We start from the raw sequence: 12726 nt of genomic DNA, 5'->3' as shown, positions 1-12726 counted from the left end.
CCACCAACCTCCAGATCCGAAGTCCACCGCGCTAACTACTACACCACTGAGGTTGGCTGTTTTATTTCTGAGTTAAATGTTCTTCTTAGGGGAAGATTACCTTTTGAATTTTTCCATGACTTACTTTTCTTATCCGTGAGAGATAGGCATGGCACCTATTTCATGGTTTTTTGAAGGATTAAGGGGTTTAAAAACGGCATTTATTTATTTAAACCTCAAGTTCTCAAAGCTAGCAAATCTTATCCTGTGATGTCTCCATATTAGTAAAATTTTATTTATTGCATGTATTTTTTTTTTTTCTTTTTTTTACCTTTGGAAACTAAATAATTGCTAATTTTCTTGTGGAATCTGAACTCTATGGAAAACTCCAGATTCCAATTCCAGAAATAACACAAATGTATAACTTCTTCAAAACTATATCACAGAATCCTTTACTGAAATTAGATTCTTATGGATAATTTGGTTTAGATTCCACAAGAAAAACGTAGCTTAAAACATTATTATGTAATAGGTAATAAGTCAGGGCAAATGTGTGATTTCTGAACCAGGCTTTAGACACTCTTTACAACAAAATCTTTTTTTTTTTTACTTTGTGAACCAGGCAGGCCTTAGATACTCTTAGCAAAATTTTGTTTTCTTGTACTTTAAAGATTATTCGATAACAAATACAACGATGTACACACCGGTTCCCGAACAGCCAAACACTCGATGATAGATTGCTGAATTTAGGTGAATACCCAACAGCGTTGGGTTTACCAATAATCCCCCTCTTCCCCTGAACATTACTTTAGTACTTTACCCCCAAGCAGGGATTTCGACACAATTCTTCGAAAATAGGAAATTTTACGAGAGAAACCTTTCGAGGCAACTTTCTTCAACGAAAACCCAAATTATCTTCAAGAAAAGGCAATAGAGTTACCCTCCAATAACCCGATCTCTATTGTATCGTTTAATTGTAGAAAGGATTGAACAAAGGACAAGGGAAGGGTTTGTATGATAAGAAGAAGGTTTATTGAAAGAGAAAAGTGGACAGAGAATTATGTACAGCTAGAAAGATGTCTCAGAACTGGGAAGAGTTTTTCAGTTGTTGATTTGGTTGCTAGGTGACAATGTTACTGGGTGGTTGTTTTGTAATACTGTGTGTAGCTATCAAAATACACCACAATCTCCAATCACTTGATCCGACATACCGATCACTTGCCGATTCCCGGATCGCAAATCGTCACCAATCCCCGGATTTTCGACACCCCAAGTCCGATTTTGACCGAACAAGTCACCCATCCACTTCCTACACTCTCAACATGTCGTCAGCGAGCGCTGGCAACCGACGGATGAACATTGACGTGATTAAACTGATCGAGAGCAAGCATGAAGGCACCACATTGAAAGGCCTGAAGGAGTTCTGCGTGAAGTTCTTCGGCCCCCGTGACACCCCCTATGAGGGAGGCGTGTGGAAGGTGAGGGTGCACCTACCCGAACACTACCCTTTTAAATCCCCCTCCATCGGGTTCATGAACAAGATGTACCACCCCAACATTGACGAAGTGTCAGGTGAGTGAAAAAAACAACCAAGCACCTTGCGTTTCTCCCACTTCGCAAAAGTAGCACTATCAAATGCCTTCGAATTAAGCCGTATTTTATTATGGAGGTGTGTGGAAGGTGAGGGTGCACCTACCCGAACACTACCCTTTTAAATCCCCCTCCATCGGGTTCATGAACAAGATGTACCACCCCAACATTGACGAAGTGTCAGGTGAGTGAAAAAAACAACCAAGCACCTTGCGTTTCTCCCACTTCGCAAAAGTAGCACTATCAAATGCCTTCGAATTAAGCCGTATTTTATTATGGAGGTGTGTGGAAGGTGAGGGTGCACCTACCCGAACACTACCCTTTTAAATCCCCCTCCATCGGGTTCATGAACAAGATGTACCACCCCAACATTGACGAAGTGTCAGGTGAGTGAAAAAAACAACCAAGCACCTTGCGTTTCTCCCACTTCGCAAAAGTAGCACTATCAAATGCCTTCGAATTAAGCCAACCTCAGCCTAGCTCTCCTCCGCGAACCTATGTTCACCCACAACCCACTTCTGGCGAAGTTCCTCAATCCAATCCCAACGTTAGCCACGTTCTATCCAATCCTGGCCAAGTTCACATCCATGGCTTGTCTCAGACTGGCTCTGCTCCGCAAGGTCCGCTAGGCTATGTTCACCCACAATGTGTATTACTTAGAGGTTTCCAGAGCATCTGGACAAGTCCAATGAGGCTCCGTCCCGTGTTTCAACAATTTGATGGTTTACAAATGTCTACGATGGTCAAGCAGGTTCTTGAACTGATTCGTAGTGATGGCATTGACAACATGTTCAGGCAGTTGATTCCATTCCTCGAAGACTCGATTCGATATGAAGTTTGATCTTTGCAGGTTGTGAGTGTAAGATCATACACGGTGAATTTTGATCTCAAATAATGTCAATTTTATTTTGGAAGAGAACATTTTACAAGTTGAAAAATCTGTCATAAGACTGACTCAATAGATCGATATTTGGCCATGTTCAATTGAAAATGATATTGGACGATCTGGCTAGAACTCATGCACATCAGAATACCCTACAGTGAGTTCTGAGTTTCTTGGAATGTCCTCGTAGATGAGTGTTGTTATCGAGTTCGAACATGGTGTCTATGTTTAGTGGGTTTAAAATAGCGAGAGAAAACTTCTGTGCAGTTTGGCATACATGCATATTGTTCGGCATCGTAGTAACAGAAGGACTAAGAGCAAACATGAAAAGTTAGACACGGAAAAACGGTTTTACCGCTGCCACCATGTTTAGTGGGTTTAAAATAGCGAGAGAAAACTTCTGTGCAGTTTGGTCGATTGCAAATATTCGACTGACTTTATTAATTCCAAAACTGATTGACCACAAGATCAGGAACCCATAGCTGGCGAGTTAGCCACTATTAAACAGTCTAATCTTAGATATTGGTTGTTTAATATCTTGAAAGTTTCGAGTACGCGCTTTAATTTTAATTTAAGGCGCCTTAACACTTGCGTTTCATTCGCGCCGTACCCTCTGATGGGGCGGTAACACTCGTGGAAAACTGGAAAATCCTTTTGTAGTTTAAGAAAAGAAAAGGTCGGACACAATTTTCTATGTTGCTCAGGGTGAGAGAAAAAAAAGATCTAACCTCACTTTATTTATCAAAAATTATGTTTACATTTTATGGTATGCGAAATTGCATACCTAAGAATAAAGTATACAGGGGTTACTTATAAGCAAGGCGCAGCCACCCTCTCGGGTTAGATCTTTGTGTAGAGGCTTTTCAAGTAAATAGGGATCGGGGCGGACGATATCGGTGAGCGAGTATTTGTAGAAATACTGGAAATTGTTGCGATTTGAGAGCTTTCTAGTCAATGAAAAAGAGCTTTTATTCGGGAAATTTAAACTTTGAATGATAGCTTTTTATTTTTCAACTTTCTTCTACGTTTTACAAAAGCACATTAATTTTAGCGGGGCTATTTTTAGAATAGAATAAAAAGCCAATTGAAATATTCTAAATTCCTTATCTTTGCCGATGACTTAAAAATCTATAAAACGATTACGAACAAAGGAGACTGTGAATTATTGCAAAAAGATATAAACTCAGTCCAACAATGGGCATGTAATAACGGTCTTTCCTTCAATATAAAAAAATGTGAAATAATGACTTTCACACGTTCCAAAACCAAAATAAAATTTAAGTACAGAATAGCTGGACAAGAACTTCAAGAAGTTACCCAGAAAAAAGACCTAGGAATAATATTTCAATCCAATGGAGAATTCAATTCACACATCAATTCAATAATAAACGCATGTTATAAGAGGATAGGTCTGATAAAAAGAAATTGTATACATATGAAAGATATAGATACTATTATTTTATTATACTCATCATTAATTAGATCTAAACTTGAATTCGGTGCGGTAGTGTGGAATCCTACAACCAAATTACAGATCAAAAACCTAGAACGAGTTCAAATGAGATTCATTCACTATCTTTTCCACAAAGAAAATGGTTTCCACCCTACCTATCCGGAAAATATTGCCTACTCTCTACTGTTAGAACAATTAAATATGAAAACACTTCAAGAGAGGAGAAACAATCAAGGGGTTCTATTCATCTTTAAATTACTGAAAAATCTTATTGATTCCCCAGAGTTACTCTCTAAAATTAACATAAGAGTTCCTGATATCAAACTCAGAATTAATGAAAATAAAAAAATCTCAAGTATCCCCAAAAATAGATTAACAAATCCACTTGAAATTGCAATGTCCAACTTCAATAATATGTACAACAACTTGGACATTAACATGAATATAGGGGAAATCATAAAAAGATTAAAATGTAATATCTAGCTAGGTAGTCAGTACCTTGACTACATAGGTAATTTTAGTTATATTATAAGCTCGGATTATATATGTAGGTGCTTAATGTTGGATTATTTAATATCTTCCAAATAGGCCCGCCTTGAAAAAGCATGAATAATAAATTAATAGAAATGAAAAGGAAAGTGGATAAAAATCCGGGTTTCGGCCTATGGAGTGTAACGTGGTACCTCCACGCCGTAACTTTTGTTAAACTTTGTCCCAACTCTGCTCCATCTCGTTACCTCAGGAGGCCTAGCGATACCATGCCGTGGGAGAGGGGCAGGGGGGATACCTACCGCGCGAGAGAGAGAAGACAGTGGAATTTGGTCAATTTGGAACTAAGCTCGAAGCAAGACGGAGAGGGAAGAAATTAGAGCGCTTCCTATACGATACCTAAATCTCTGCGAAATATCAAAAGTTTCTGTTTCTTTGTATTTAAATATATTTTCCCAATTTCATGGTGAATACATATTGTTGTGTCAAATCGTGCGTTCTCCTTTTAGTAGTTTCTTCTCCTGAAGAGATAGTCCCCAGCGTCCCATTTGTTCCCGTCGGACGGCCCGGCTCGTGTAGCAAGGGAAACCTCCTTACAATTTTTTTTTTTTTTAAGCAACATGCTGAGGCAACCAACATGAACTAGATTCAATTAAAAATTAACAACATGCCAATTGCCTCATCATGCCGCAACTAAAACTAAACATCTATACAAATAAAGTAATTACATATTAACAAAACATGAAAATTTGAACAAACAATAAATTGATAACATTAAAAGTATTTACAAAATATACATCACTTGATGTGAGCTCATTCTACATCTGACTCATCATCACCATCAGCACCATCATCTGCTGCAGATGTCCCAGGCCTTGGTCCACTTTTGTAACCAAATGATCTCATCAAGTTGTTTATCCAGTGCTCTCTTCTGGAAATGGGCATCATGGCAATATGTGTCATGCCACCTTCCTTCTCTACATATGACATCACTGTGTCATTTCTTCTTTCCTGAACCCTTACCTCAAGGGCACTAGCTGTAACTGCCTCATGTATGACATCGGCCTTTATTGGGCCTACATCAACTGTGGCAGACTTCTTGTACATCTTTAGGATTTTTGATGGCTTCATGTTTGATGGTAGACCACCAGTGGCACAAATGCAGTAAATTGTGAACTTTTGTTCATCAAATTCTTTTTTTGCTGCTGTATACTGTTTAGCAGTTTTCAAGAGGATCGAATCACGCACATCCTTTTTTCCTTTTGCCACAAGTTGGGATGTGTTGGAACATGCAATTACTAGTGCCACTGAAGCATCTGAGTGTGCTAGCACATGTCCTCCAGATGTGGCACTGGCATTGATTGTCTGAAGGACTTTGATTCTATCATGTTCTGTCAATAGACAGATAAGGTCAATGCAATCCAAGCTGAACACAGCTCCAGCAAGAGGTGTGAGCAAGTCCCTTCCAAGTTTGCTGCAGGCATACTCAACCAATCTGTCAAACACATCCATTGCAAGCAACGTGGCATGTTTGACAGATAGATTTATGACCTTATCTGTTGCAGTATAGTTATACACCTGATTTATCTTAAAGGTGCTAACTAGGGTTGCCAACTTTTTTTTCGGCATATACGGAACAAACTAGCAAAATGGTGAAAAAATACGGATTTCCCGATTTTTACCCGGAACAAAGGCATGCATTCTCATGCCCCTGTACGCTGTACGTTATACATTCGTACTAGTACGTTACTACCTACACTACACTACCTACTTGACTCGCGGGTTTTTTTGTTTTTCGTACGTACCTACCTATCTTTTTCAACTTTTTTTTGTATTTTTTTCTGTTTATTAGTCAGTTCCCGTATTTTCCATAGATTTGGAAAAAACCGGAACAAAGGTGTGTTCCGGCGGAACATTTGATTTTTGACAAAAATACGGATTGTTCCGGGAAATAACGTACGGTTGGCAACCCTAAGTGACGGAAAACTTTAAGGCCGTTGAGCATGTCTACAGCGATGTCCGATCGAGCTGAAACTTTTTAGCAATTTTTTTTAGACCAAAAGGAACCATAAATCGAGTGATAATCATTACTTTTTAATACTTCGAAAATAAGGGCCAGTCTAATGAATATAGGGGAAATCATAAAAAGATTAAAATGTAATATCTAGCTAGGTAGTCAGTACCTTGACTACATAGGTAATTTTAGTTATATTATAAGCTCCAAATTCACTTAATTGTATTTTACTGAATTGTATTGTAAACTATCCCATCTGGGATTTTTAATAAATAAATAAATAAATAAATTTTTTTCAAAACATTCCAAATCAAAACAAAAACAAAAAGCCCTCAGGAGGTGCTGCCACCACAGTGGTGAAAATTGGTACTAATTATTTTTAAAAGCGGGATTTTGATTTAACCCAACAGAAATGTGTAACTCTTTTGAATGACAAGTATTGTACGAATGTGCACACGCCACCACAAGTAATATTACCGTCAAGGTAATCATGCCGATTTAGACTATGTTTTGTTGAGGTGGCCTTTGATGGGTAGGTTTTGGTTTTGCCTAGAATTCTCGAGACTTCATCTTTTTCTTTGTTTTTTTTATCTTTGCTGCTGGTTGCTCATAGCCTCCTCTGCACATTTACAATGGTTGACTATATCGTCCAGCCGGTCATCTGCATTTTGTAATAACGTCTGTTGTAGCTCTCTGTCCTTCAGTCCTAATATTATTCTTGACTTCATGATATTTTCTTCTTGCTCCCCAAACTCACAATCCTTGGCTAATCTCCGAAGTGTCGCATAGAAGTTCTGGAATGACTCATCATGTTTTTGATTGATTGAAAAAAAAAAAAAAAAAAAAATGAATTGGGCCATGACGATGTTCTTTTTAGGCTCAAAGTGCTTTTCTAATGCTTCTAAAAGTTGCTCATGATTGGGATTCTGGCGACGAGGATGGGATTACAAAAACTCACCTGGATCACTTCAACTCACCTCACCTCAACAAAACAGACTAATTTGTTTTAATTAGGCCTTTTTGCTAGGAGATGAGTGTGTATTTACAATAGCTTGTTTGCTTTCCACATCCGTGAGATAGGCATAACACCCTCACAGTGTTGGAAGGATTGGGGGTTTGAAAACCCCTTGGACGCCCAGAAAGAATATCTGGCCTGTGTTCACCCCCTAATGTTTGTTTTGTACATACACAGAAAATTTGAAAGTGAAAATGTTGTGTTTATGTGTAGAGCGAAATTTCACACATATCCTCCCTTCCCTCTTTAAAGGCCCCCCAAGCAGACGTTTGGGTCACCTTCTATTGTAAAAAAAAAACTGTAGATTAAACATTTCGATTGCAAATATTTCACCGGGTTACTTTCTGGTGTTCTCGTGTTGACCCAGCACCTAAATGGGAAGTATTGTGTCTCTTCTCGCCCATCTGATGAGAGGCATACTACGGGATGGGCATGCTACGACACAGGCCACAAGCGTCCAATGTAGCAGTTGTTTCATCGCTACGAAAAAAAAACGGTAAAAACGGCGGTGAAACACTCATCTTTAAAAAATAAAAAAAAACATTGTTTAGTTAATACTTTTCACATTATTTTATTTCTAGGTACAATTTATAAACAGAGCTTGTTCCTAGAACATCAAAGTGGTATTTGCTATAGGCCTCACTCAAATATGTTCTCTCACGCTTTATTCTTTTGTTCAATTGACAATGGGCTGTCTCTGGTCTTCCCTTCTATGAGGTAGATGTTCTCCTCCACTAGGGTTAATAGATCATTAACCTCTTCAACAAAGAAAAGTATGGGGAAGTGTTTTTCTTCTTTCTTGAGCCATGGAGTGAACACGTTTGATATATATTCAAAGAACACTTCTGCGGTCATCCACCCACTTGTGGATTTTCCAACACCCCAGGATTTGGGGATCGAGAATACAACATCTTAGAAAAGTATGGGGAAGTGTACTTCTTCTTTCTTGAGCCATGGAGTGAACACGTTTGATATACATATATTCAAAGAACACTTCTGCGGTCATCCACCCACTTGTGGATTTTCCAACACCCCAGGATTTGGGGATCGAGAATACAACATCTTGAGGAATCCTTTCATACGGAAATATTATCAGGGGAGGTGCTATCATACCTGCTCCGTTGGCATTCAGCAGAACAGTTAGACAGTCTTTTTCGTCATTGTTAATGAGACTGTAGACATTTTTTGATCCCCTGGGGACAATAAACATGCAGCCTCATCTGCATTGAAGACTCTGATTGGATCATTGATAGCTTCCATCAGGTCATTTTGTTCCAGAAACTGTATTATCTACAGTCTTTTTCGTCATTGTTAATGAGACTGTAGACATTTTTTGATCCCCTGGGTACAAGCACTTTCTGTCCTTTGGGGGACAAGACACATGCAGCCTCATCTGCATTGAAGACTCTGATTGGATCATTGATAGCTTCCATCAGGTCATTTTGTTCCAGAAACTGTATTATCTCTCACAAGCACTTTCTGTCCTTTGGGGGACAAGAAACATGCAGCCTCATCTGCATTGAAGACTCTGATTGGATCATTGATAGCTTCCATCAGGTCATTTTGTTCCAGAAACTGTATTATCTCTCCGTGCCACTGTTTTAAATTTTCTTTTGATACATTTCCTCTAGACTGAGTTAAATTTTGAGGAGTTCTTGCTGAAAGTTCAGGATGTCTGGTCATGAAGTTTTGGTACCAAGTTCTCCCAAGAATTCCATTATTGAATGGGTTTGGTCCGTTGAGTTTTTTCACCAGTTTAGAAACATTATCTATCAAAACTTCTTTGGTTACTGGAAAACCACTTTCGTTCATTTTGAGCAACCATTGTTGAGTTTTTTCACCAGTTTAGAAACATTATCTATCAAAACTTCTTTGGTTACTGGAAAACCACTTTCGTTCATTTTGAGCAACCATTATAATATCATTCAATGTTTCATCAAAGGTCAAGCGAAGATGTGCCACTTGTACCTCCTTGCCTTTCTTTGATAGTTCGGTGGCATAATATCATTCAATTTTTCATCAAAGGTCAAGCGAAGATGTGCCACTTGTACCTCCTTGCCTTTCTTTGATAGTTCATTAATTATGACGTCATCGCCTACAACACATGTTAAAATAATTACTATTTTAGAACACTGGTTTCTTAACAAAATTATTAAAGAAAATGTGAAAACATACCTTCCTCTCCAACTGCTTGATTTCAAATGAATTTTGTTTTGTTTATATTCAGTCAGCTGATGTCATGTGTGTGAAGTCACACTAATCAAGAGTTGATGTGTACACCAATCGATTCCTCGTGAAAAATTCCATAGGAAAGACACCTTGGTAATCTTAAATACTCTACTCACTAATCAAGAGTTGATGTGTACACCAATCGATTCCTCGTGAAAAATTCCATAGGAAAGACACCTTGGTAATCTTAAATACTCTACTGGGAATTCTTGTTTTCCGAAAAACTAGATTGAAATAGGGAGATATCACAGAGAGGGAGCAGAGAATGAGAGAACCTTCCAATCTGAAAGCAGAAGAGAGAATGAGCTCTGACGAAAATCTAGGTCCGAAGAAACCTCCCCTTGACCCCCTACTACCAAAACTAGAGTAGGGGATCAGGGGAAATGTAAGGGGTTCAGGTTAGCTTAGTTTGGTAGCTATTTGCTCACAAAATGCAAATGAACTATCAGCTGTTGTATCTATGTATGTTTCAAATAGATCTTGGCGCCTGTTGATAGGTTCAAAATATACACAGTAAACACCTTCTTCCCGACTTACAGGTCTATACTTAGGATAGACTTGTCCACAGCCACAGACGTTGTAATTAACGTATGAAGTTGCTCTATTCAGACAAATAAATGTTGCTTTGTAGATTTCACTTGACTTGCTCAGGGTTATACGATACTCATATATCATTAAAGAAATATAACAATAGATCAAATCAATAGAAAAAGCCTCTGCGTGCTGCTGCTGTAACCCTATCCTCTGCACCTTTACAATGGTTGACTATATCGTCAAGCCGGTCATCTGCATTTTGTAATAACGTCTGTTGTAGCTCTCTGTCCTTCAGTCCTAATATTATTCTCGACTTCATGATATTTTCTTCTTGCTCCCCAAACTCACAATCCTTGGCTAATCTCCAAAGTGTCGCATAGAAGTTCTGGAATGACTCATCGTGTTTTTGATTGATTGAAGAAAAAAAAAAAAATGAATTGGGCCATGACGATGTTCTTTTTAGGCTCAAAGTGCTTCTCTAATGCTTCTAAAAGTTGCTCATGATTGGGATTCTGGCGACGAGGATGGGATTACAAAAACTCACCTGGATCACTTCAACTCACCTATTTAGACTATGTTTTGTTGAGGTGGCCTTTGATGGGTAGGTTTTGGTTTTGCCTAGAATTCTCGAGACTTCATCTTTTTCTTTGTTTTTTTTATCTTTGCTGCTGGTTGCTCATAGCCTCCTCTGCACATTTACAATGGTTAACTATATCGTCAAGCCGGTCATCTGCATTTTGTAATAACCTCTGTTGTAGCTCTCTGTCCTTCAGTCCTAATATTATTCTCGACTTCACGATATTTTCTTCTTGCTCCCCAAACTCACAATCCTTGGCTAATCTCCGAAGTGTCGCATAGAAGTTCTGGAATGACTCATCATGTTTTTGATTGATTGAAAAAAATTGAACTGAGCCATGACGATGTACTTTTTAAGGCTCAAAGTGCTTTTCTAATGCTTCTAAAAGTTGCTCATGATTGGGATTCTGGCGACGAGGATGGGATTACAAAAACTCACCTGGATCACTTCAACTCACCTCACCTCAACAAAACAGACTAATTTGTTTTAATTAGGCCTTTTTGCTAGGAGATGAGTGTGTATTTACAATAGCTTGTTTGCTTTCCACATCCGTGAGATAGGCATAACACCCTCACAGAGTTGGAAGGATTGGGGGTTTGAAAACCCCATGGACGCCCAGAAAGAATATCTGGGCCTGTTTCCATCCCCCTAATGTTTGTACATACACAGAAAATTTGAAAGTGAAAATGTTGTGTTTATGTGTAGAGCGAAATTTCACACATAATATATCCTCCCTTCCCTCTTTAAAGTCCCCCAAGCAGACGTTTGGGTCACCTTCTATTGTAAAAAAAAACTGTAGATTAAACATTGTTTAGTTAATATTTTTCACTTTATTTTATTTGTAGGTACAATTTATAAACAGAGCTTGTTCCTAGAACATCAAAGTGGTATTTGCCATAGGACTCACTCAAATATGTTCTCTCACGCTTTATTCTTTTGTTCAATTGACAACGGGCTGTCTCTGGTCTTCCCTTCTATGAGGTAGATGTTCTCCTCCACTAGGGTTAATAGATCATTAACCTCTTCAACAAAGAAAAGTATGGGAAAGTGTACTTCTTCTTTCTTGAGCCATGGAGTGAATACGTTTGATATATATTCAAAGAACACTTCTGCGGTCATCCACCCACTTATGGATTTTCCAACACCCCAGGATTTGGGGATCGAGAATACAACATCTTGAGGAATCCTTTCATACGGAAATATTATCAGGGGAGGTGCTTTCATCCCCCTAATGTTTGTACATACACAGAAAATTTGAAAGTGAAAATGTTGTGTTTATGTGTAGAGCGAAATTTCACACATATCCTCCCTTCCCTCTTTAAAGTCCCCCAACCAGACGTTTGGGTCACCTTCTATTGTAAAAATTGTAACGTGGTACCTCCCTGTATACACGTACAGGAGCCACCCCGTAACTTTTGTTAAACTTTGTCCCAACTCTGCTCCATCTCGTTACCTTAGGAGGCCTAGCGATACCATGCCGTGGGAGAGGGGCAGGGGGGATACCTACCTACGCGCGAGAGAGAGAAGACAGTGGAATTTGGTCAATTTGGAACTAAGCTGGAAGCAAGACGGAGAGGGAAGAAAGTAGAGCGCTTCCTATACGATACCTAAATCTCTGCGAAATATCAAAAGTTTCTGTTTCTTTGTATTTTTCACTTTATTTTATTTGTAGGTACAATTTATAAACAGAGCTTGTTCCTAGAACATCAAAGTGGTATTTGCCATAGGACTCACTCAAATATGTTCTCTCACGCTTTATTCTTTTGTTCAATTGACAACGGGCTGTCTCTGGTCTTCCCTTCTATGAGGTAGATGTTTAACATATGCTGCAGTCACTCCCAAAGATCTAACACTGCCGGTAGAGATTGCCCTTGGAAATCTAAATTTCCAAACCTTGTCTCTCTTAGTCTGTCCAACCTTTCTCGACTCCGGCCCTACTTCATAGAGGATCTTACTGCCCTTG

The 12726-nt window shown here is 38.8% G+C and overlaps 3 protein-coding genes and 1 long non-coding RNA gene across 4 annotated transcripts; 1 reads left to right on the top strand and 3 right to left on the bottom strand.

Moving 5' to 3' along the window:
- The first annotated feature begins 1301 nt into the window (after positions 1-1301).
- On the top strand, positions 1302-2198 carry LOC113471058 (ubiquitin-conjugating enzyme E2 H-like). The gene is made up of 4 exons (XM_026829928.1): positions 1302-1551; positions 1649-1753; positions 1851-1955; positions 2122-2198. The coding sequence occupies exons 1-4, from the start codon at positions 1302-1304 to the stop codon at positions 2196-2198; spliced, it is 537 nt and encodes a 178-aa protein (XP_026685729.1).
- Positions 2199-7944: 5746 nt separating this feature from the next.
- Positions 7945-8703, bottom strand: LOC113471059. Its single transcript, XM_026829930.1, is given in 2 exon segments — positions 7945-8340; positions 8342-8703. Coding segments are annotated over 2 exon segments (552 nt in total). The 5' UTR covers positions 8634-8703; the 3' UTR covers positions 7945-8080.
- A 157-nt stretch (positions 8704-8860) lies between these two features.
- LOC113471057 lies at positions 8861-9246 on the bottom strand. The gene has a single exon (XM_026829927.1). The coding sequence runs from the start codon at positions 9233-9235 to the stop codon at positions 8861-8863; it is 375 nt and encodes a 124-aa protein (XP_026685728.1). The 5' UTR covers positions 9236-9246.
- Positions 9247-10763: 1517 nt separating this feature from the next.
- Positions 10764-12403, bottom strand: LOC113471060. Its single transcript, XR_003393900.1, has 2 exons — positions 12113-12403; positions 10764-11537 (listed from the first exon to the last, which is right to left on the bottom strand). It is a non-coding gene; the product is annotated as an uncharacterized LOC113471060 (long non-coding RNA).
- Between the last annotated feature and the right edge of the window lie 323 nt (positions 12404-12726).

Source organism: Diaphorina citri, unplaced genomic scaffold (assembly GCF_000475195.1).
Source record: "Diaphorina citri unplaced genomic scaffold, Diaci psyllid genome assembly version 1.1 scaffold2039, whole genome shotgun sequence".
Classification (NCBI taxonomy): domain Eukaryota; kingdom Metazoa; phylum Arthropoda; class Insecta; order Hemiptera; family Psyllidae; genus Diaphorina; species Diaphorina citri.
Note: the sequence above shows the minus strand (reverse complement) of the source record. Positions and strands in the feature narration are given on the sequence as shown.